The sequence below is a fragment of the Folsomia candida genome, unplaced genomic scaffold (genome assembly GCF_002217175.1).
Source record: "Folsomia candida strain VU population unplaced genomic scaffold, ASM221717v1 Fcan01_Sc006, whole genome shotgun sequence".
Classification (NCBI taxonomy): domain Eukaryota; kingdom Metazoa; phylum Arthropoda; class Collembola; order Entomobryomorpha; family Isotomidae; genus Folsomia; species Folsomia candida.
The window spans coordinates 598,133-620,747 of record NW_019091198.1 but is presented as its reverse complement, the minus strand read 5'-3'; the positions used below and the strand labels follow the sequence as shown (position 1 = coordinate 620,747).

Here is a 22,615-nt window from a genome sequence, read left to right as displayed (position 1 = left end):
ATGAGACGTTGAAATTATTACAAACAACAGATACATTTGCAGCATTTATCCCTATATACATTTACATTTAAAAATTATGAGGGTTAAACAATCCTGCGGGAGTTCAATACGTTGCAAACTAGAAATTTATAAGAATCATTTTCTAAATGATACAAATGCTGGGTCACGATAATAATAATTTCATGGATACAAATCATTTACATAATGTTTTAACACAGAGATCTTGACTATGAAACATTTTCATGAAATGGAGTCAGAAATTTTAGCAGTCCTAACAAATAATTAGTTTTATATGTAAGTAACTATCTGAAATTAGCATGATTCTTCTACTCACAGCCTAGATTTATAAGTATACAGCATATTTATGTAAACTAGATCCAGTAAATTCAGTAAGTATTATTAACTAGTGCACTATACGTATAATTAACCTATACACCATACATATCGTTAGTGTAATATAATTATTTGTGGCTTAAATAGACTGTTTTGTGCTGAAAGTAAAATACGGTTCGAGAATTTCTCATCTTATCCAGTTTAAAGTAGTGCGAGATTCACGAACAAAGCTGTAGTATATATTATATGGAGATCATATGTATTGTTTACATATATGCAATTTACTATGACTTTGCAATCACTACGTATATTTATGAGTACAACTACAAAATAATATTTACCAGAATTTCAAAAAACCCATTTACATTCATTCAAAGTCTAATAAAATGTAGAAAAAAAATAAAATTGAGAAACGATACGATTCATTTTTGGGCAATTCAACTTGCTGTTCTAGAGATGTTAAAACGGTCACCTTTTTCATATGCCATTCCAGTGTTTCCAGTCATCAAGTAAGTATTCACTCTCCCCAAGATTCAATCTACTTAGTTCGTGACCGAGAAATCCGCACCCTCCTGTGAGCCTGAAATTATCATTGAGCTCTTGATTATTTTTTGCTATTAGTCAGCTTTCATCAAGTTAAAATTAAATTTCTTAATTAAATCTGATGGGCAAATTTAGTTTCTACGTCATCTTGTCGGTTTTTTGGTGCAAACATAAAAATAATAAAAATTTTACTCTTTATAAAGTCATTACCGGACAATATTCTGCATACTCTTCCCAAGTGCAGCCAGACGTGTTACAGCATTCGTCAGTGATCGACTTGTTTTCACGTTTTCTCCTAAAATCACAATGCCAAAAAATCGCGACTTATAACTTATACTTCTGGTGTACGTTTGACCTTTTCCACCCCCGCATCCACCCACCTCACGATGTATCCACTCCACGCCTTGATGACCGTGTTGGCCACAGGTTTCCCGATGAAAATTCCTTCCGGGGCCTCGAACTTTTTGTCCAAACGATAAATATCTTTTTGACAGGCCCAATCCATATGAATCAAGAGTTGATCTCGGCAACGTGAATGTTTCTCCGAGTGCCAGGCTGTTTTCCATTCATCTTCGTTCCTAGAAAGGGGACAAAGAACAACTAAAAACTGCTAAACAACATTTATAATTTGGACACGATCATATCCACACCAGTTGACATTTTGTACATGGAGAAAGGACGATAGGGAAGGGTTATTTTTATAGTTAAAGACAGACATGATCATGAATGATTGAATGACTTGTTCCTTCTCAACTTTCCATGTTCCCAGTAATCATTAGCCACATCAGAGTCTCAACATTTAAAATAAATTCCAGCAAGAAGAAGACCCGTTTTATTGTCCTCTTCTGACTGATTGAACTCGTCACTTGACTTTTGTATGCCTTGTCCTTCCCACTTTTTGGTAACTCGTACTGAATTCGTTATGAACATTCTGAAATGCAGTTCCAAGCTGTCTGGTCCAAGATGTTGGTGCAAGATTTGTAGTGGAATGAATGATTCTTATTCACAACTCGTTGTTTGTTACTGTTCTACCTGAGGTGGTTTTGTACATTTTGTAAAAATCTTAAAAATTCACTCTGTTCCATGAAACATTTTCCCTTTTCTTGTGAAAGAGCAGTGCCATAAATCTGAACCGATTTTCTGGAGGTGGACGGGATACCATTGTGAATCCATTCACTCCAAGAAGGAAAGGCAACAGCAAAGTCAAAAAGTTTGAGATTTTTGTGAATGAATGTGAATGGAGTCAGGAGAGGACAAAACGCTTTACTTTACACAACAAGATGCAATAATGAAATGCAATTTAAAGAGAGAAATTAAGGGTCAAATAACTTCAATGGGTAAATTCTGCATCATTTAAAACCGAATCCAACAAGCACAACGGAACACAGTAGAAGTTCCATAACTAAAAAAATCTCACAATAATAATGCCGAAACATTTTAACAAGTGGAAATGAATGAATTTTGTGCTGGTTGTAATCTAATGGGACAAGAAACTAGTGTGGGAGGAGGAGTAAATACGCGGCATTGAATGTAGAACTACCTTAAAAATGTTCATTTTTTAAGGTTGACTAGGATTTTGATAGTGGAGGGACAAAACTGACCATGTACATTGTACTTATTCCTTACCCCCAGTTCCAGAAGAACTGAACAGTTGAATTGTCCAGCGCATGCAACGCAAACAAGAACTACCTCTGGACATTTTGGTAAAGAATGGGGGACAATGAAAGTCACGGAAAAATGAACTACTCATCCAAAACTGGATGGGAACTGTACTTTTCCTGGACAAAAGTACTTGTTACGGTTTCTGTGTGTAGGTGGTCAAGAAAAAGATTTGAGAAAAGTCACTTAATTTAATTCCATTCAATGACCAACTCATTCATCCCTTCTCGAAGGATTCTCTGTGAATATCTGCATTTAGTGGACTCCGTGATACATGAAAATACTTCATTCACCATTATTCCCATTATTTATGGAACTGTGATACCAAATTCATTCAATATAATCGCAGTGTGTGAAAACTTTACAAGATAGATTTCTTTCACGACATTTTCACTCCATTTAGACTCATCACGAGTTAATTAATTACTTATAAATAATATGTGCACATACATCCGTATTTCACTCTTGAAACCTAATATAGCTTTGCACAAACCCAGATGAACGAGTTAATCAATCGAGAACGGAAATGATGACGCTAGATTTGTTCCCAAATCAGTCCAAAATGTAAAATGATTACAATGACTGGCCGAAAACTTTGTTATTTTAGCCTGGCATGACATGACATGCGATACTTTCCATCGTGTGAGAACCCTTTAACTTGACGATGGCTCGTTTTTGGTCTCTCTTTTTTTTAAAAAGCTGTCCAGAAGCCATACAATACGAACTAATGAAAAAATAACAATGGGTTTTACCTTAACTGGAAAATTTTCTGCAACTCCGTCTCACGTTCCATAGAGTGTCCCCAGGACAGCACGACGAGGGAGAGAAGGGCAAGCGATGTTAGTGTTAAAGTAGGCATACAGAAAATCTTTGACGGAAACGGCTTGGACATTCCTGCAACAAAAGGGACTATTTCACAAGTAATTACTACATTATGCTCAAGACAAATATTATTTCCAAGAAATCAGTATCCAATCTTGTAAAATTCTTTGCTCGGAATCAAGTCCTTTTTAATATGTATCTCATATTTACTCACGGAATGAAATCTTCAAAACCAAACAACATACAACAGCACGGGAACAATGTCATGTTTTTAAAAAGATGAAATACAAGTAACGGACTTGAGGAACACAATAAGAATCTGACAACCTTATTTTCAGTCCCCATGTATTATTTACCTTGGCCTTCTTTTTGTTCAATGTATGACTTTGGGATTACAGAAAAATTCCCGGATTGTACAGTTTTATCACGAATCTCTTTTTCTTAAATCTTATCATGAAAAAATCTTGACAAACAATAATCCAACTTTATCCAACGTCCTATGTATAAATTACATACCTCAAAATATTCCAGATCTCTTTTCTGGAATGGACACCACCTGAGTTTTTATGTCAAAGAGGAGAAAAGTGAGACTGCTGAGTAAAAGTGAATTGCTTATCCTCCAGAACTTATTCGATTTATCTTATCATAATAACTTGAACTAACTAAAAACCACTAATTTTCGAAACCACTCCCACCAACTGGCACTTATCTACCACACCTTGTTCCTCTCAATCAAGAGGACTTTCTTATCACCTCAGTTCACTTCACCTTACTTTCTCTGCAAATTGCTGTGCTTTCCCTGCCCTGCCCTCAGTCGTCTGTCGACCTAGAAGTCGTTCCAGCGTTTGACTAAAAATCTGCCAGCGTCTCCCATCAGGTCAGAATTCTTGGCAACATGAAGGATAAAGGTTTCTTTACATCATTGTGACGACGCCAAAAACAAGCAAACCATGCGCAAAAAAATTATTGTTGGAGAAAGTTTTCATTGACTTGCTTTCAATCACTTTTTTTCTTCCTACGACTTTACACCCACCATCTCATCTTACACAGTAAATAAAGGTATCACGGTTTCCTGCCATTAGCAAATAATCGGTCTCAAGGGGCCCTTCAAATAACATTTTATTCTCTCTGCCGACATAACAACAACCACAAACCACCGTCGTGTCGCAATTAATAACGTGACGATTTTGTGTATAGACGACATAGTGACTTCCGACACGTCAACGCCGCTGTCACCCTCCACACAATAATAATAAAGCTTAACCCACACACCGACGATAAAGTTATTTAATAATCTCTTGAGACCGCTTTTTCCTTGTCCGCACATATTAAATGTTTTAGTAGCTCGGTTCATCCGTTTTTTTGTGGGTGAGACTTGGTCATCATTTGGTCACCAAAATTTCTGAATTTCTAAGCGTTAATTCCACGAACCTTTGTTTCCAACGATCGGTCATCTATCTGGCGAAGAGTGAACTGCACTTCTCCACCATTTTTCAAGATGGCGATCCAGCACGCTTATTCGGGCACATGCCTTGTTTTCTGAGCCATCACAACACCTGATCAGACAAAAACACCAAACGAAACGCAGTTTATTACAGAAAGGAACAAGAAAGGAACAAGAGAGAACAAGCAGCTTTATTCATTATTATTAGTGTAACTTAATTTTTAACTAAACCTAATTAGTTTAGTAAATTAAAGTCGGTCAGAGTCGGTCAGAATATTTGCTCATTCTTTTACTACTTTCGACGAGGGTCCGACGACGACAGTAAAAAAATCGTAGTTTCTTTGTCTGTCGTCGTAACGGATACATAAACTAAACCATAATAAAGTTCAAATTGGTCAGAGGAATGAACGAATGTTAAATTTTGTTGAGGCTACGTCGACGACCATAGTTTTTGTATGTGAAGGATGACCGAGGTTCGAAACGGAGTGTGATTTGACGCCACTGCCACGACACGACACAAGAATTGATAAGCGATGGGCTCCACCTCGTATGATAAGAAAATCATCAATTTAAGATTCAATCAGGATAAGAGTAAGTTAGAGCTTAATTCATGATTGGATTGATTAAGGTATGATATTTACCCTCTTTTTTACTTTTTGATTAAAAGGTTGTTTTATGTGCTGCATGGAGAATGGGTTAAGGATTTATCATGTCGAACCTTTAGTAGAAAAAGTGCATTATGGTGAGTCATACATCTCATTATTAGTCGTTGAATTTTGGTCAGTAATTGCAATTGTATCTTCAGATGAACAGAGCATTGGGGGTGTTGGGTTTAGTGAGATGGTCTATAGAACAAACCTCTTTGCCATCGTGAGTGGAGGTAGCCGTCCTAAATACGCGGACAACTCGGTAAATAGCAGTTATGTTGTACATTTATGTTAAAGCACTCGTTTTAAATCAGGTATTAACTTTGATCCGATCCATTTTTCTAGGCCCTCATTTACGACGACTCAAAGAAAAAGACTGTGCTCGAGTTCACTTTTACACAGCCTGTCTTATCTGTGCGATGTCGAAGAGATCGGCTCGTGGCCGTGTTGAAGAATCGCATTCATATCTTCTCATTCCCCACGAATCCGCAAAAGTTATTTACAATCGAGACGAGAAATAATCCGTTGGGTCTTTGTGAACTTTCCCCAGGAAGGCTCAATCTACTAGTGTTTCCTGGGTCTAAGATGGGATCGCTGCAATTAATGGTAAGATATGAAATGAATTGCAAAATTAATTTAACCACTTAAAGAAAATATTATTTAATATGTTAAGAATTTGGATACAACCGAAGCTACCGTATCCAGCAGTCCTGCAACAATTAACGCACATCAAGGAGAACTCGGGTTAGGCTGAATATATTATACAATACTAATTAAAATGAAGTCCTCTATAAGTCAAAATAATGATTAGTATGAATTACTCACTCACTTGTATTAATAAAAAATGTTTTTATTTTTAAAGCTGTATCGCAATTAATCAAACGGGCTCGCTGGTAGCTACCGCATCTGATAAAGGAACGCTCATCAGGGTTTTTGATACTACCAAGAAAACTCTATTAAATGAACTTCGCCGTGGGTCGGGTAAGATAAATAAATTTACTTATTTAACATGTCAGCACCGTACTATCAAAACAATTATTAGTAATATGTAATATATGATATGTTGTTCATTCTAGACCCTGCCACGGTTTACTGCATAAATTTTAGTCTAGATTCGGACTTTTTGTGTTGTTCCAGTGATAAAGGAACTATTCATATATTTGCCCTGAAAGATTCGCATCTAAATCGACGTTCAACGTGAGTTGGCAAAGAAAATTTTGCTTGTATACTTTGTTAAGTAAAAATGTTTATGAATTGAAAGCTTTGATTGGATTTAATTTACAGATTTTCTAAAATTGGGTTCCTGGGAACGTATGTAGAGTCGCAATGGGCATTAGCTAATTTTACTGTGCCACCAGAATGTGCCTGTATTTGTGCATTTACATCCAACAGTTCCGTCATAGGTTCGTTCAAGTTTCGCATTCCTTTAATAGATAATAAATGCAATGTATATGGAGTATTTTGACATTTCCTTTAATTTGTATGATTTACAGCGGTATGCATGGATGGTACGTTTCATAAATATGTTTTCAACATGGATGGTCAATGCAGTCGACTATCTTACGATGTCTTTCTCGAAGTGTGTGGCGATGATGAATTTTAACTAACTCAACGGATGACGACTTCTTGTACTTCTGATGAGATCCTTGTCGACTACTCATATACACAAATCCTTATTATATAGTTGTGTGACGTTTGAAATTATGTGCTTACCAATCGCTGTTACTGATTACGGTCAGTTAAAGACTTGTTTTATCGCTAGCATTTACAACTAATACTTTTATTATATTGCGTGGTTATCATTCAATCTTATTTGTAGTTCTAATTGACCTTACGTTATGTTAAAGACTTTGACTGCTTTCGAAAAATTTGACTAGTTATTGTTGGTTCTATTTATTAAGTTTTGTAAACTATTTTAGTTCATTAATTATATGGCCAAATGTTACGGAACATGCGATCGAAATTTATATTATTTGGGATGTATTTTGGACGAAAACGGAACTAGTTTTATTTTTAAATATGAATATGGAATTATAATTAGATATATAATGTTGGTAAACCTGCATCGCCGCAAGCAGTCGACATTAATAGTCATTATCTGTGCAAATTTCAAAGTACATTCTAGTATAAACTAAATAATGAAAAGTTTGTCGTGATGATATGATATATACGATGTTAGTAATAATCTTGGTTCAAGATACACATTATTATTTTACAAATATCGCAACTCTAGTATAAATTAATTACAAATTTTCGTAGTGACGGATAAGGATTGTTTAGATTATCTTCTGCAATATTACGCATTTATCGGAAGTTTGTACTTTTGATATCAGTTTGTTCGAATAAATAATTTCATTGATAAACAAAATATTTGATCATGTTTACAGCAGCCTTTTATTTTTCGTTTTATATTTCACATTTTATTCAAGCATAAGTTACAAACATTATATGAAAATCTCGAGTTTCTGTTTAAAGCTTATTATTCTTCTACGTAGTTACATAGAATGCACATCCATTTAGTTAATTTACGTTTGTCAGCATTTTTGGAAAGGACTAGATCATCCAAGATTGTTAATTATCGTTGGCATTATGCACCACTTCTCCATGCTTGTTTATCAGTGCCAACAAGTTTTCAACCCCATTCAAGCAAAAATCCGGAATTAACTTCTTTTCATAAGCGTTGCCCGACACTTTCCATGTTTCTATTTCTCGATAAGTTGTTACACCACTGAAAACGAGTAGTGTCCACAAGCCGCAGTCTTTACCGAACAAGATGTCTGTGTTGGATCTATGAAAAAATGTTTTAAATTGATATTATTACATTAGCACGGCTGACATATAAATATGATACACAAGAACAGACCTGTCACCAATCATAAGAACTTTTTTAGGATCCAAGTCATGAGTACGTTTTACAAATTCAAAAGGCATTGGAGATGGTTTCCCCATTACATAAGGTTCTCGTTCTGCCGCAGTTTTGACGGCGTTGACGATTGACCCAGTACCTATTAAAATAATGAAAATGAAGGATAACTTTTTTGTTAAGTAAACTTTTGTTGTTAATTGAACTTCAAAATGGCATTAGTTGTTACCTGGCATGACAATCTCCGGTCCCGATGGAAAACGTTCATCGGTGTTCGTAGCCACTAGAAAATACAATAAATAAAGTTAAATATTGTTCTTAAAATTGACCATAGGCTATCTGAAAATCTCACCGAAAAGACAATTAGGATTCCTTAAATAACTGGCTGCCTTGATCATTTTTGTGAAACTCAGGTGATGATCAAATCCGACAACCACAGCCTTAACCTCTGGGTCCAAATATGGAATTGGAATCAAGGAAGACACCCACGTATGCATATCTGCTGGCATAGGATCCGGCTAAAATGTAGCAATGTAGAAATTAGTCACACTAATTCCGGTATTAGTAATGGGAGCTTAAACAATGGTTAATCATACTCCGATTGGCAGTGACTCGATGCCCACGTTCTCTAGCTCTCGAGTGATCCCAGTAGTACCAATCACATACACTTTTCCTTTAAAATTCTGCTCCTTCAAGTAAAGCGCTGTCAGGTAGGATGTCCCTACAATTTCATCCTGCAATCCCAAGAAAACTCTTGCAAAGCACTATTTGTTTATTCTTATCAGCAATTCAAAAAATGAGTGGGCTTACCAACGTAGCTTCAAATCCAAGACTGTTAAACTTTTCCAGAAACTCCTCTCTTGTCTTGGTTGAATTGTTGGTAAGGAAAAATACCTTCTTCCCTATAGTTCTCAATTTTTTGACAAGGTCTTGTGCTCCAGAAATTGGATTCTATGAACATGGAAAAATGTTGTAATTTACACACAGATCATCAGGAAAAAAATGAGTAGAAATGACATTAAGAAGAGAGTTAGATGACAAAAAGAATTAGATTAGTTTTCAAGAAGTATTTCTTACGTTTCCCATCCAAAGGACACCTGTAGATGAGGTCGAAAAAGATTAATTAAGCAACTCCAAACTGACTGTCACTCTCCTTTCCGTACAAATTAATAAACTATAATCTTTAGACTCACCATCACAATCGAACATGACAGCATCCAAGTTTTGCATGAAGAAAGGAAACAATCCAATAACCTCCTGCATCGGAATCCCTGCCCCACGGCGAATGGTTTCCAGCGATTCCAGAGTAGGCTTCATCTTGTTGGCGACAGACCTAAGCCATAAAAATTTAATTATTTTCCAGAAAATAAGAGTATATATTAGAATAATATAATAAATCCAGTTTTCCGCACATTGTACTATATTTTGTTAGAAAAATGCTTAAGTTATACAAGCAATCACGCGATGAATGGCGATGATACAGAAGAAAACTCACGGCTTGCTTCGAGCCGTAAGAAATGATGAAGTGCCCGTGTGGAACTTGGACAACGGGGCTCCTTGTTGCAAAACAATTGTGTGCTTATCACATAATTTCCGTAGAAAGACCGACGATAAAATTGGTAATTTAGAGGAGCAAAAAAAATTCTTCATTCGATCAGCCGATTTGGATTGGAATTGAGCAATAATCAAATTTCGCTGCAGCTGGTCTCCCCCAGTGAAAAATCTCGATCTGGAGAAAGCAAAGGTCGATCAACTTTGACTCTCATGAGTTGAGATTGAGATTGACTTGAGATTCTCAAGTTGAGATTCTCAACTCGTCATCTTTTGTATTAAGACAGTAATTAATGTGATCTTATTTTTTAAGGTGTCTCACATTTAATCTCACTAATTGCATCGTAAACATTTGTATTCAGACATAATTAGCATAAATATGGATAATATACTTATCAAGGAGATTGATACGGAATGATAAAATTATTATGCCATCATGAGAGTATAAACTGGGGGACGAGATGATCCTCGTTAATTGACGGTCAAACAGTCATCTTAATTTGGTCGGATGAAATTTGTCGTCATCCGATAAGTGATTCGTTTACGCCGTAACAGCCGGCGATATTTGGGTATTTCTTTAAGGTTTTGAAATAAAAAATTGCATTTCTTTGTTTTGCGTGGCTTTCGTGTCAAACCATTTATTAATAGAAGCATGGGAAACATGAAATTCTTATCTTCCATTGTTCCGTCGGAAGAATGCACGCCAAGCAAGAGTTTCGGCGTGCGTGGACGCGAAGCAGTTGAACGCGTACATAAAATGCAGCTCGTCAGAGACTGAGTCTTCATTTCAAGTTGAGGAGTTGACCAGAACGGTCACACGAAAAGTAAAGGCGAACTTTTTTGAAAATATAATAAGTTTTCCGACAGAATATTAGTAAATTTCATATTCGTGCGTTGGATCCAGACATTTCTCTTCTTCCGGCAAGTAAAAAAGGTAATTTGTCCAATTTCTCCAGAATTTATTTTCACTTGAGCTGAAAAATTGAAGTGAACACATAGCTGGTAAATATTAAATCAGGGAGTTTGATTTATATTTATCCTAAAATTTGATTATGTACTCACTTTAAGATATTTATTACATCTTTTTCATTAGTGAAAGTTGGATTTCAGGAGGGTTTCAGAGTAATTTTCAACAATGCTCCATTACGTGGTCAACGCTCTCCGATCTTGGCCTTTTAAGAGGTCCAAATTTCCAGAGGACGAAGATGAGGCGACGACTGCGACTAGTTCTTCATCACAGGTTAGTCTCCCTCCTCGAGTTTTATATACTTATCAATATGCAAATATGCTAACAATTACTCAATTTTAATTTCATAGACGTCCCAACTTGCAACGGTAAATACTGACAACGAGGAAACCGACGAAGGCCTAGAAAGTATCCGGTCTACAGGATTTATTACACGCCTGGACGAATCCATGCCAAAAGGGGTCATAGATCGGACTTACTGTTTCGACATTGGAACATTTTGCCCTCCTAATCACAATTTCCAACTCCGTTCCAAAGTGGACTTCGAAGCATTTCGCAGCAAGGCAACTCCAACATGGATTGTCACGTCCATGAAAGTTCATGTCTCGAAGAAGGAGGAACAAGCGAAGGAAACATGTCGTCATAAGATCCAGATTATGAAAGTTGTAAGTGTTGGGTACGATTGGATTGACGCGGAATGGGGGAACAATAAAGTCCAACGGTTACCAAAATTGAAGGATCTACTTCCAAAATATCAAATAAAATCTGGTATGCGTACTAATTTACATTTTTCCTCCGTCATTTCTATTCCATTTTAACTCTAGAATTTGGTTATGATTATTTATTTATAATCTCGTAATTAATAATTATAATATTGTATTTTTCAAGCGACTGGCTGCAAATCCACTTTGAACAACTTTATGAGGCAGCTGAGGCACAAGGATTATCCGGTGATGAAACCTTGGGCAAGATTATTAGTATTCGGCCAAGCCAACAGAAAACAATTGTAGGAAAAATAACTAAACGAGGCAACGAATTTTGCGTGGAAGACTACATCTACGTCACCCTTGAAGCAATAAAGGGTGGCCGTCAAATTCCTCTCAACACAATTGTACGATGCGTTGCTGTCGAATCGACCCAAAAATTGAAATATGGAGAATTTCGATGGCGAGCTGTAGAAGTGTCTTTGTCCAATTTTATGCAGCATTTGACCGATAACGACAAGTAAGTAGACAGTGAATACGTATGTATCTTCTCTCCTATAAGGAAATATTATTATGAAGAACGGTTTAAAATTAATATATGGATTTCTTCCCCTTATTCAGCAGAGATGACGACGAGGAACACGAAAATGTTGACATTCGCTACCGTGATTTATACGATAACCGAGGTGGAATCAAGATCACACCAGAGGCTCGTGTCAAGTTTCAGGCGGCCATCATTGGAACTTGTGTTCAAAAATCTGTGTCCGTGCAGAATATGTCGAACCGAAGTATTACGCTTCAATCGATTGAATTTCCACACGACAATGCAATTTGTAAGTTTGATTTGGAGTTACCTCAACGGGACCGTGACGTTATCAGAGTTCTTGCACCGGAGGAGATGTACACTTTTATGGTCAATTGTACTCCACTTCAAATGGGTAGAACAAAAGAAATGGGCATATTTGACTTTATTGAGTTCAAAATTGCTCGTGACTTCATCATTACGGGATTAACGGCTGACGAGGAGCTTCTCAACAAGGTCAAGAAGCCGGAACATGAAAACTATGTACAAAGATTCAGTAGAATCCGTGGAGTGGAGCAAATCAGAACACTAATGAACGATAACCATCGGACTCGAATTCGTGGAAATGCACCTGTTCGTGCCCCATTCTTTGTTTCCTCCAGAATACCAAGGTATTCCGTACCAAACGAAATATGGAACGCCTACAGAGATCAATCTGAAGAAATTATTAAGAAACACTATGCCGGAGTCTTAAGAGCTTTAGATATCAACAATTATCAGGTAAATGCCAACGTTTAAGCCTAAATTAAAGTTAAACCTCCATGCTATAGTTTTATATTCAGATTTCATGAAAATTTAATTGTATTTGTATTTTACATAGACCAAATTCCAAGTCAGCCTGTGGTTTGAAGAAGTTGACAACGATGTCCTAAGGCGCCAGTATGATTTGGGAGGGGTCAGATTCAAGAGAGCTTCGGATTATTACACGTTTGTTGCCCCTCATATTGAAGACATACAACCTGCTGTACTTATTGGCGACCCAATTGAGGCATTTGATCCTGAGGACCCCAAAGGTACATATGTTTGAAATTTCGTTAATTGCGTTGTCCTGTATTATGCACAGGAAGTAAGAGACACCTGAAACAGTGTATATTCACTATTTTATACATGTTTCAGCTGTCAAATATCAAGGATTTATCAAAAAGATTCACGGGATTGAGGTGTCTGTCGGATTTAGCGAAGTTTTCAACCAGACTTATGACGGGGGACTTCTCCAAGTTAGATTCTGCCAGGGAAGAATGACCTACAAAAGACAACATTATGCGGTCGAATTGGCTCATGAAATCCTAGGAGAAGCATTTTTGTTTCCGTTTGGATTTTTAGAAACGGAAATTAAAAACCCACGGATTCCATTTTTTGAGGATAATGATTCATCCATCGAAACATCCACTGATGAAGTAGCCGAGTCTACAACTGTAAGTTTGTAAAAGTTTATATTTCATATGTACATACCTACATAGATATCTTCAGGCCGCATTTAATACTAATAACATAAAACATAACAACAATAATGCAATAATTATTATGTATTGATTTATCAGGAGGATTCAGTTGTTCCTGCACTTAAATTATTTCCAAAACGTTCCACGCCGAATACCACATTCGGCAAAAGGCCACCAAAAAACGCCATGGGTAATGGCAGCAGAAGAGAGAAAAGTCTCCGAACCACTTTTGTCAGCGACGTTCCTACCACAAATTTTCTCAATGATGTCAAGCTAAACTGGTTCAACAAAAATTTGAATGAAGAGCAGAAAAATGCTGTGCGACGTGTTTTAAGAGGACAGGCCCGACCACTTCCATATATTATTTTTGGACCTCCAGGTTTGGCTTAAGTAAAATTCTGTTTATTGATCCTGAATTTATAAATAATATAAAAATGTTTGTTTATGCATTCAGGAACTGGAAAAACAGTAACTGTGGTTGAAGCTATAATGCAAGTAAATAAGTTGGATCCAAACAGCAGGTATAGAAATGCAACTTAATTAATTAGAGCTTGCTTATACGAGTACCTACCCACCAAAATGAAGGTTTAATTTTTTCTGTTAGGATTTTGGTCACTGCTCCCACCAACCACGCAGCGGACATCATAGCAGAGTGCTTGGTTCGAAGTGGACAATACTATCCGGGAGAAATTATCCGGTTTAATGGATTCCTCAGACAAGAACATTGCATACCGGATCCCATTAAGGAATATTGCACTGATGGTGAACTACTGGATCATGTTGCTATAAGTCGCTTAATTGTGTCAACATGCGCCACGGTGGGCCAATTTTTCAGTCTCAAATTGACACCTGGCCATTTTACGCATGTGTTTATTGACGAGGCTGGGTACTGCACCGAGCCTGAGACTATGATCGCTGCAGTGAACCTTGCTATCGATCGAGAAGGGCAGGTAATAAGCAATACTCAATAATACTCATATGATAATGTCCAGAGTCATGTTTGGGTTACTTATTTATCGTGAATCTTCTTAAATATTTATTTAGTTGATTATTGCGGGGGATCCTAAACAACTGGGGCCCGTTCTTATGAGCGACATTGCTAAAAATCTGGAGTTGAATCTTTCCTATCTTGAGCGTTTGATGATCGGCAAGAAAGGAATGAAAAACATTTATGGGCGGAATCCAGAAAAATTCGGACAAGAAAATTGTGGATATAACACCTTAGTTTTGACTAAACTGGTCAAAAATTATCGTGCTCACGAGTCCTTGCTCAAGCTTCCGTCTCATCTATTCTACGATGATGATTTAGTAGCATGTGCCTCACAGGAAGAAGCTTACATGCTAACCCAAAATCACACAATTTCTCAGAAGATCTTACTTTCCCAAGGGGTCCCTCTTGTCTTCCACGGAGTTCAAGGGACCAGCGTTCGTGAGCGCGACTCTCCTAGTTGGTTCAACGCTGCTGAAATTATGCAGGTTGTAAATTATGTCCGAACCCTGAAGTCTTGTGGAGTCGAGAATGATGATATCGGAATTATTACGCCGTATCGAAAGCAGGTTAGTACATAAATGCTTGTGGGATGTATGCACACACCTATGATTAGCCTAAAAAAACAAGTATGTGTCATTAATTAACATTCCTTGATAATATTCCAGACGGAGAAGTTGCGTCTTGCTATGAAAATCGGGCTGCTTGAAGACGAGATTCCAAAGGTGGGTTCTGTTGAAGAGTTCCAAGGTGGTGAACGACAAGTGGTTATCATATCCACCGTACGCTCCTTATACGAAGATAAAATAAACTCGTGTGTCCACCAACTTGGGTTCATTTATAATGAAAAACGATTCAACGTCGCAATTACACGGGCAAAATCTTTGATGATCGTCGTTGGAAATCCTCACGTCCTTTGCAAAGACAAGCACTGGAAAAACCTTCTCCGTTATTGCATAGAATTGCAAGCCTACAAAGGTTGCAACTTGCCAATTGAATTAGACGAAGTTATGAACAAGCTGTATTACGATTTTAAAAATCAGGAGGCCAACAGAGATGTCCCTACCCTTCCTCCTGACATGGCAACTTTGACATACAACCCAAGCGGATTGGATGATGATGATAATTTCTAAAGGATAGAGTTTATTTTTGGAATACATCTTTTTATGCAGAATTTATGTATATTCTTCTTAATTTCATCAGCACATTTTTATATAAAAAGTAGGATAAATTTATAGTTATAGCGAACATATATGTGTATCTAGTATGTTCCTCATAGGATAGTGGACTGTGCAAATTGTTTCCTTTGTGTTGAAAAGCTGAATAAAGTCTACACAAGTTTTATTACTACAAAATCTATTGTTTCTGGGCCCCCCTTTCTTTCATGACGTAAAGTTCATTTATTATTATGCTAAATATTCTCTAAAATCTAAAATCTAAAAATAATAATGAAATATTAGACAGGTTTAAAGTAATCAAGGTTTGGTCGTTTAATGCATATGATAAAATGGATTTTGAAAGTAAATTTGATCAGTCATTTTCGAGCGGCTGTTATTCATCATGCATATTTATTTTTGCATGATCAATACTACTCACGACGGATGTTAGTCTCGTTTAAATTCACTCAGAGTTAGTTACATTTCCTGTTTATTCTAATTAATCATCATATTTATACATAAAAACTATAAGTCAATGGTATTATTTGCACGATTTTGATGGTGTATCTGTAGTAATGTAATGATTTTTAATAGCAAAAAATACCGAAATTTATCATACTGTTTATTAATTTAGTCTCAAATGAGAGATGCAAGTGCAGCAACTGCTCTTCGCTTATGTAGAAGTTGTCATCTCTTCGACACCGTCCACACCATCGTTCGAGATTCCACAGCTTCCGTACTGTTTGCCTGTTCAAGGGTAACAAGTCGAAAGTAATAGTTAAGTTTTTACAATTAGAGCGATTTAGAATTTCTGTAATATCCACAAGTCATCAATTTCCATTTGGTGTATGCTGTTTTACATAAGCAAGAAGTTTTAATCGTTTCAAAAAATATGCATGGCAATATGATGCGGAAAATATAGTTGTATGAGGCAAAAGTAAAATGCAAAAAAAAAATGTTTGCCCACCTGGATTGGAATTACAACCATTCCTTTTCATACCTGACCATCCATGTTTATACATTTTTTTGTACCACACAGGATCAGGTCCGGTGGCAAATCAAAAACAAATCAACACTGCATTTACAAAGCACATTTATTGTATTGTATTAGTGATTTGAAGAAAACAATGTGAATAAAACTCAAGCTAAGGCTCCCCATCACACAAGCTTGCCGTCATTGTTATAGAGGGCATAACCCCACAACAGGCAGGGTGCAAAAAAACTCAGAATTTATTATTGAAGAGAAGTGCTTTACTCTGTGGCGTTTGAGATGAGCCATTGGCAGAATTGGAAGTGGCGAGAACAGTCAAATCTGAACCACCACCCATTTGGACGGGATCCTTGTGTTCCTCCTTCTTCATCCCGGTGTACTGAACCCCACTATATTTTTGGTACAGCATCAACACGGCGGGGAGGACTGGAGTCATCATGGCCACGGCGACGGGAAGTGCAGTTGTCAAATCGGCTTCCGGCTGAGGAAGTGAAAACCTGAGGGCGAAAATGGCCTAGGAATAAAATAGAGACGGATGGATGGTGAATGCCTGATTTGATAATTTTGATATAAAACTAGTCAAATTTCGAGTTATCAATAGACCAAATTACCAGGCCCGTGTTCTGAACCCCTGTCTCAATTCCAATCGCGATCACGTCACGCCACTCTTGTTTTAGAAGCCAAGCGGTCCCACCCCCCAAAATGTAGCCGAGCCAAGGAAGCAACATCCCTGCCATGAGAATCTGCAAATAAGTAGGCAATTTCATTGACGATATGTATAAGGACTGAGAAAACTGTACCTGCCATGTGAACAATTGAAACAAGTAAAGATTCGTGTACACGGCAAAGATGATAATAAACACGATGAGAAAAACAGCGAAGGGTTTCAAGATCTTGACAAGGAATTTAGCTACATTCGGCCACTTGTACTGAATGCCAACTCCAATCGCCAAAGGAATCACGAGGCAACCGGCAAATGTGGCTATTTTGGAGTAAGGGACGGTCAAGTTGGCATCTTTAAAAATTGTAGATCCCAGAGTTAGCATCCACAGGGGCATCATCACTGCAGAAATTATGGAAACATGTAATTGGTTTTAAATTTATGGGAAAGATTTGTAATATAAAAATAACTAATCACTCACCGAAAGCAGAGAATGTAGATATCGTCGTCATTGTGATGGAAAGGTCCAAGTTTCCACCTAACGTCAACGTCCAAATGTTTGACGCACCCCCACCTGGAGAACATCCCGTTATGAACAACCCAAGCTGTAAAGCTGCCAGTGAGATGAAAAGTTTCGCAATTCCAAAGGATAGCTGAGAGAAATTGTTAATTAATTTACCACTCCTGATAAAAAATCTAGACAATTTCCAACAATTTAGACCAAACTTACCAAAGGCATGATAATAAACTGACTCATGAACCCAATAGCAGGTCCCCAGGGCTTCTTAATCGTTTCCTTAATTGTTCGCATGTCCAGAGCTGCTCCCATGTTGACGTAAATTACTGTCACAAGTGCGGCCACACTGTACGTGAAAGCTTTATCGAGAACTCCGGACTCGCGTACAACCGAGACCGGCATGCATTGAAATACTTCGGACGCATTTTTTGAAATCCGTGAGGTCGCACAGACTTCCGTGTATCCGAGGAAGTTTCCAGTCACATTGAAAGACACGCGATCCAGTCCACTTCCGTCACCAATTGGCACAGAATTGTCAAGCGGTACTTTCACCGGGGTTACGTAGGCGATGTAGGAATCACTGACGAGAAACTCAAACTCTGTGACGGGATCAAATCCTAGAAGTTTGGCTTGTTCTATTACTTCAGTCTTGTTGAATTTGAACTGTGTAAAACCAATTAAGAAATACATCAATATTTTTGAAATGTGTAGAACACATAAATTTTATTTTATCTTTGAACTTACATCGACAACCTGGCTGTCCCCCATTTTCACCTGGTTGACACGTTCCGGTTCAAATGAGACATTGCAGGAGGACATGGATTGTGCTGCGGCACCGATTACGCCAAAAGACGCAAATAAGAGTGGGCCCAATATGGCCAGGTAGAGAAGGAAGATGTGGAACGGCCAAAGGGGACACATTTTTCCAAGGAGCTTCTAAAATCAAGTAGTAAATTTGTTAATTTTTTAAAAAAACTCTATACACTTGCTCAATTTATTTTTGACAAATATTTACTAAAAGTCTTAAGTTAAGTTGCAGTCGATCCAAGTATTGCTTGTCAGTGTGTCTGTGTGTCAACCTTTAGCCGTACTGACTTGATCTGTTGTTTATTATACAGGCCAATAATCTCAGCCACCGCTTTGTTTACTGCGACAGAAATATTATGCCCCAAATAAGCACGTTGATAGCACACCAAGTCAGTCCCTCAACGAAAAGCTAACTATCGCGAATGCAAATGCGACCCCCAATTCAATTCACTTGATTATGACCAAGTAACCATTAAATCTCTTTGCTGTAGCTTGGCTGACATTGACTGCACCAAAAATTAAAACGCACAAAAGAGCCGTAGCAGTACAGTAGTGATTGATGATGATGTAAATTCTGATTATTTCAATGTTCTTTAGTGCATTTTTGTATATTTTAATAGTCCCAAAACCAAGGCTGCCAACACTTTTACTTCAACTATAATGGGGCTTTGACTTTGACGGTCATATAGTTTTGCGTTACAGGCTAGAATTTTCATGACAAAAAGTCCTGGGTGTTTCTTGATAGGTTTGCAGACGGTCAATATTTGTTATTGGCAAATAAACTTGTGATCAAATGTTGCTCTTTCTTATGCATAAATTGCCCAGATTAATTCAATTTGCAATTTTGCCTCGGGTATTATTATAGCCAGCACACTTTTAACCACACTACGTACCACCCAATATATTCAAGGACGCCTTCTCGTCATATCTGCCCAATAATTTAGTTGACAATAATATTACTGCATACGTTAAATACGTAGTGACTCACTGACTGATGTCCAAGTTTTTACCTGCATTTTTGCCTGATGTACCTCAAACCTCTTAACTTGCTTTGAACACTGCACGTGATTTGCGATTGCACGTGATTTGCGATTTGCAAAAAAAATCAGACAAAAAAGTAGAAAAAGTCTAATAGGAAAAAATCAAGGTAGGTTAAGATTCGAAAACGAGTACGGATCTACTCAGAACAATGGCTGCGTTGGAACTTTTAAAATAATAAAAATGCAAGCAGGAAGTTCAACAATGTATTAGGTACGTATATTATTGTGACCCCAAGTTATATGCGTACCAGGAATGATTACATTAATCATTTGATAAATATTTACAACAAAATGATAAATAATACAGGCCATTAAGTCGGAACAATAATTAAATTGGATGAAAAAATTTTCGCTGAATTTCAGGGATGTGTATTTACTACGATACGACGCTTCCGATGAGTTGATAAAACACTTTGAAATCAAGGTATAAATTTCACTACCTCCATTTTTTGCCAAAGTGAAATGAAAGAGAACTTGGTTTTGATTTAGTCCTTCGTCACGGTCTATTGAGTCTGAAATTGAGCTTATTCGAAGTGAAGTTGTTACACAAGTAAGTGACGAGAAGATCAATAAGTTTCGCTCTCTCTCTCTCTAAAACTTGCAATATACTTTTTATTATTAAAATGAACAATGGTGGCATTATTCGCCCTGGTAATTTAACAATTGAGCATAATTTGTTCCTCTCACTACTTACTTATTGTTCACTGTTGGTTTATTTTCGTGTTATTTATTATTATAACTTTAACATTTCTATAAAGCTAGTTTATGAAAAACAGAATCTGGAGAGTTTTATTGTGTAACTTTTAATGTTTCAATTCAATTTAACTCTGTTCAAATTAAACCCAAGCTTGTGTAATGGGCTCCTTACGCCCTCTCGAAGTCCGTAGGTCACGATGCTCTTTCAAACAGTGTCACCATCGACCACTTTACACCGATTACATCTCTCCACAGCACAAAAAGTATTGAATTAATGACCCGACAAACAGATATTTAACAAATTTACATGTGAATGAATTCATTTCCAACAAAGTATTTAGAGGAAAAAACCACACATATCTTCAATTATTCAATCATGAAAAATGTGTACCACCCAGATTATGCAAATCTACTGATATCAGGGGGTACATATTTTTAATCCCAAATATGTAGTACACACGGGAAACAACTTGGTCTTGCAGCCAAGATTGCCTGGTTATAGGTCTCAAAAAATATTAGTGTCATTTCGTTAGATCGTCACCACTGAATATTTTCCACTCACAATTTTCCCCTTGTGCACCTACTTACATACTTCAGGTGAGACTCGTAGTCGTAAAGGAAAAAGGGAAATCGCTCATCATCCCAAAATGTTTGCATAATATTCAATCTCATTGTATTCTAAAATGATGCTTTCGACTCAACCAGAGTTGATAATGCTTAAACATAACTCACAATGGAGGCGCAAACCATGTTCATCCGGGATTATTTTTTGACCATGTTAGTTTGCAAGAGGAAGTCTTTAGAAACAACATTTGGCTCGGCACTTGCGCAGATGCGCAAAATTCAGCACGTTATGGGCGTAAAAGTTCGCAAAAACGAACGATTTATCGGCTCGCGCTCTACCGTGCATGAAGAATCATGCGTTTTTGCGAACTTGTGGCACCCGTTATGTGCTGAATTTTGCGCATCTGCGCAAGTGCCGAGCCAAATGTTGTTTCTAAAGACTTGCTCTTTCAAACTAACATGGTCAAAAAATAATCTGGGCTGAACATGGTTTGCGCTCTCATTGTCAGAACATATTCGTTCGTAAAAAGTGCATCTATGCAGCTTGCATTTAAACACAAGTACATCGAGTCTGTACTCTGTACACCGCTAGCGGTACTTCATTCCATTGTATTCAGGTTTCATTGTCACATTATTTAACTAACAGCCCTGTTTTAAATGAAACATTATGACGAAATAAATGCTCAAGCACATTGCATCCCATGAGATAAAGGACCACACATTATATTCTTACTTGCACCGTTTATCTGTGTCCCTATTGTTGAAAGTGTTGCGTGCTAAAAGGTGTGAATTAACTTGGCAATAATTGCATGCAAACCAAGTATATGACAACAATACAACGTAAGTAAGTAAAGTAACAGCGTATTGGTACGTGAAACAATCGTCCAGAATAAAAATGCCTGTTGCCAATTTTCAACTTGGATTAAGGAAAATTGAAGTTATTACGGAATATTCGTTGCGTAATTCGATGTCCATGTGTCGACCGGTTTCCTAATGTAATGCTGTAATAATAAAAATCGAAATAGCTAAATTTACCTGTTACACGAGGAATTAGAATCTTCTGGTTCAAGAAATAAATGTTAGATTATAAGTACTCCAGAGTTGCAAAGTTAGTACTGACTGGTGGAAATTAAATTGTTTGCATTCACACCCAACAAAAGTTATTTGCACCGAGTTTCACAGAATTCGCAATGACGTGAGAAGAGTCAAAAGTGCAGTGGTACAAAGATGCCGTCCGATAGTGTGGAACTGGATCCAATTCAACTTCCAAGTAAATTCGTCCTCGAATATTTTTCTCGCAAAAAAAAACAAGAATTTTCTGCAAGTTGTTAACAAATATCCATGAAACCTGATCTGAGCTCCACAGTTTTTAATTGTTCTTCATGAACTGCTCCGAAACTGAAGACGTATTAAATTGAGTAAGCAAAACAATTATTTGCCCGTCATGAGCGCACCTTATCGCCACTGCAAACCTAATGACTCACTGACAACTGTATGCGGTTTCGTATTACATTTTGTCTAAATAACGAAAGGATCGAGATTTTGCATAGTAATGACACATACGTACGTACACTGAGTGAATTACCAACTTCACTATCCATTCACTCTTTAATGCGGTCGTAATTTTTGTGCATGA

At 37.2% G+C, this 22,615-nt stretch overlaps 5 protein-coding genes across 11 annotated transcripts; 2 read left to right on the top strand and 3 right to left on the bottom strand.

Annotated features, from left to right (window-relative positions):
- Positions 1 to 31: 31 nt before the first annotated feature.
- LOC110850873 (probable insulin-like peptide 7) lies at positions 32 to 4,348 on the bottom strand. The gene is made up of 5 exons (XM_022098469.2): positions 3,874 to 4,348; positions 3,288 to 3,429; positions 1,257 to 1,454; positions 1,087 to 1,171; positions 32 to 913 (listed from the first exon to the last, which is right to left on the bottom strand). The coding sequence occupies exons 2-5, from the start codon at positions 3,425 to 3,427 to the stop codon at positions 872 to 874; spliced, it is 465 nt and encodes a 154-aa protein (XP_021954161.1). The 5' UTR covers positions 3,428 to 3,429; positions 3,874 to 4,348; the 3' UTR covers positions 32 to 871.
- Positions 4,349 to 4,928: 580 nt separating this feature from the next.
- On the top strand, positions 4,929 to 7,816 carry LOC110850994 (WD repeat domain phosphoinositide-interacting protein 4). The gene is made up of 9 exons (XM_022098615.2): positions 4,929 to 5,392; positions 5,469 to 5,543; positions 5,607 to 5,710; positions 5,794 to 6,054; positions 6,122 to 6,192; positions 6,311 to 6,429; positions 6,525 to 6,645; positions 6,733 to 6,851; positions 6,942 to 7,816. Exons 1-9 carry the CDS (start codon positions 5,335 to 5,337, stop codon positions 7,049 to 7,051), a joined length of 1,038 nt encoding a protein of 345 aa, XP_021954307.1. The 5' UTR covers positions 4,929 to 5,334; the 3' UTR covers positions 7,052 to 7,816.
- Positions 7,817 to 7,823: 7 nt separating this feature from the next.
- On the bottom strand, positions 7,824 to 10,008 carry LOC110850992 (glycerol-3-phosphate phosphatase). 2 transcript variants are annotated; one of them, XM_022098613.2, is made up of 9 exons: positions 9,807 to 10,008; positions 9,505 to 9,644; positions 9,389 to 9,408; positions 9,122 to 9,262; positions 8,908 to 9,045; positions 8,664 to 8,829; positions 8,541 to 8,594; positions 8,312 to 8,453; positions 7,824 to 8,236 (listed from the first exon to the last, which is right to left on the bottom strand). In XM_022098613.2, the coding sequence occupies exons 1-9, from the start codon at positions 9,959 to 9,961 to the stop codon at positions 8,020 to 8,022; spliced, it is 1,173 nt and encodes a 390-aa protein (XP_021954305.1). In that variant the 5' UTR covers positions 9,962 to 10,008; the 3' UTR covers positions 7,824 to 8,019. The 2 variants fall into 2 exon arrangements, with proteins under 2 accessions (XP_021954305.1, XP_021954306.1); XM_022098614.2 differs by having other exon boundaries at positions 9,724 to 9,942.
- Positions 10,009 to 10,959: 951 nt separating this feature from the next.
- Positions 10,960 to 15,910, top strand: LOC110850872 (RNA helicase Mov10l1-like). The gene is made up of 11 exons (XM_035852958.1): positions 10,960 to 11,102; positions 11,180 to 11,597; positions 11,718 to 12,053; positions 12,155 to 12,836; positions 12,937 to 13,129; positions 13,233 to 13,531; positions 13,658 to 13,937; positions 14,013 to 14,079; positions 14,163 to 14,508; positions 14,603 to 15,115; positions 15,215 to 15,910. Exons 3-11 carry the CDS (start codon positions 12,028 to 12,030, stop codon positions 15,677 to 15,679), a joined length of 2,871 nt encoding a protein of 956 aa, XP_035708851.1. The 5' UTR covers positions 10,960 to 11,102; positions 11,180 to 11,597; positions 11,718 to 12,027; the 3' UTR covers positions 15,680 to 15,910.
- Positions 15,911 to 16,097: 187 nt separating this feature from the next.
- Positions 16,098 to 22,467, bottom strand: LOC110851371 (ileal sodium/bile acid cotransporter). Of its 6 annotated transcripts, none has more exons than XM_022099117.2 (8): positions 22,015 to 22,467; positions 18,617 to 18,808; positions 18,086 to 18,535; positions 17,837 to 18,008; positions 17,495 to 17,757; positions 17,306 to 17,437; positions 16,959 to 17,208; positions 16,098 to 16,450 (listed from the first exon to the last, which is right to left on the bottom strand). In XM_022099117.2, exons 2-8 carry the CDS (start codon positions 18,791 to 18,793, stop codon positions 16,377 to 16,379), a joined length of 1,518 nt encoding a protein of 505 aa, XP_021954809.1. In that variant the 5' UTR covers positions 18,794 to 18,808; positions 22,015 to 22,467; the 3' UTR covers positions 16,098 to 16,376. The 6 variants fall into 6 exon arrangements, with proteins under 6 accessions (XP_021954809.1, XP_035708854.1, XP_035708853.1 ...); XM_035852961.1 differs by having other exon boundaries at positions 18,617 to 18,805; XM_035852960.1 differs by lacking the exon at positions 22,015 to 22,467 and adding an exon at positions 20,414 to 20,953.
- Between the last annotated feature and the right edge of the window lie 148 nt (positions 22,468 to 22,615).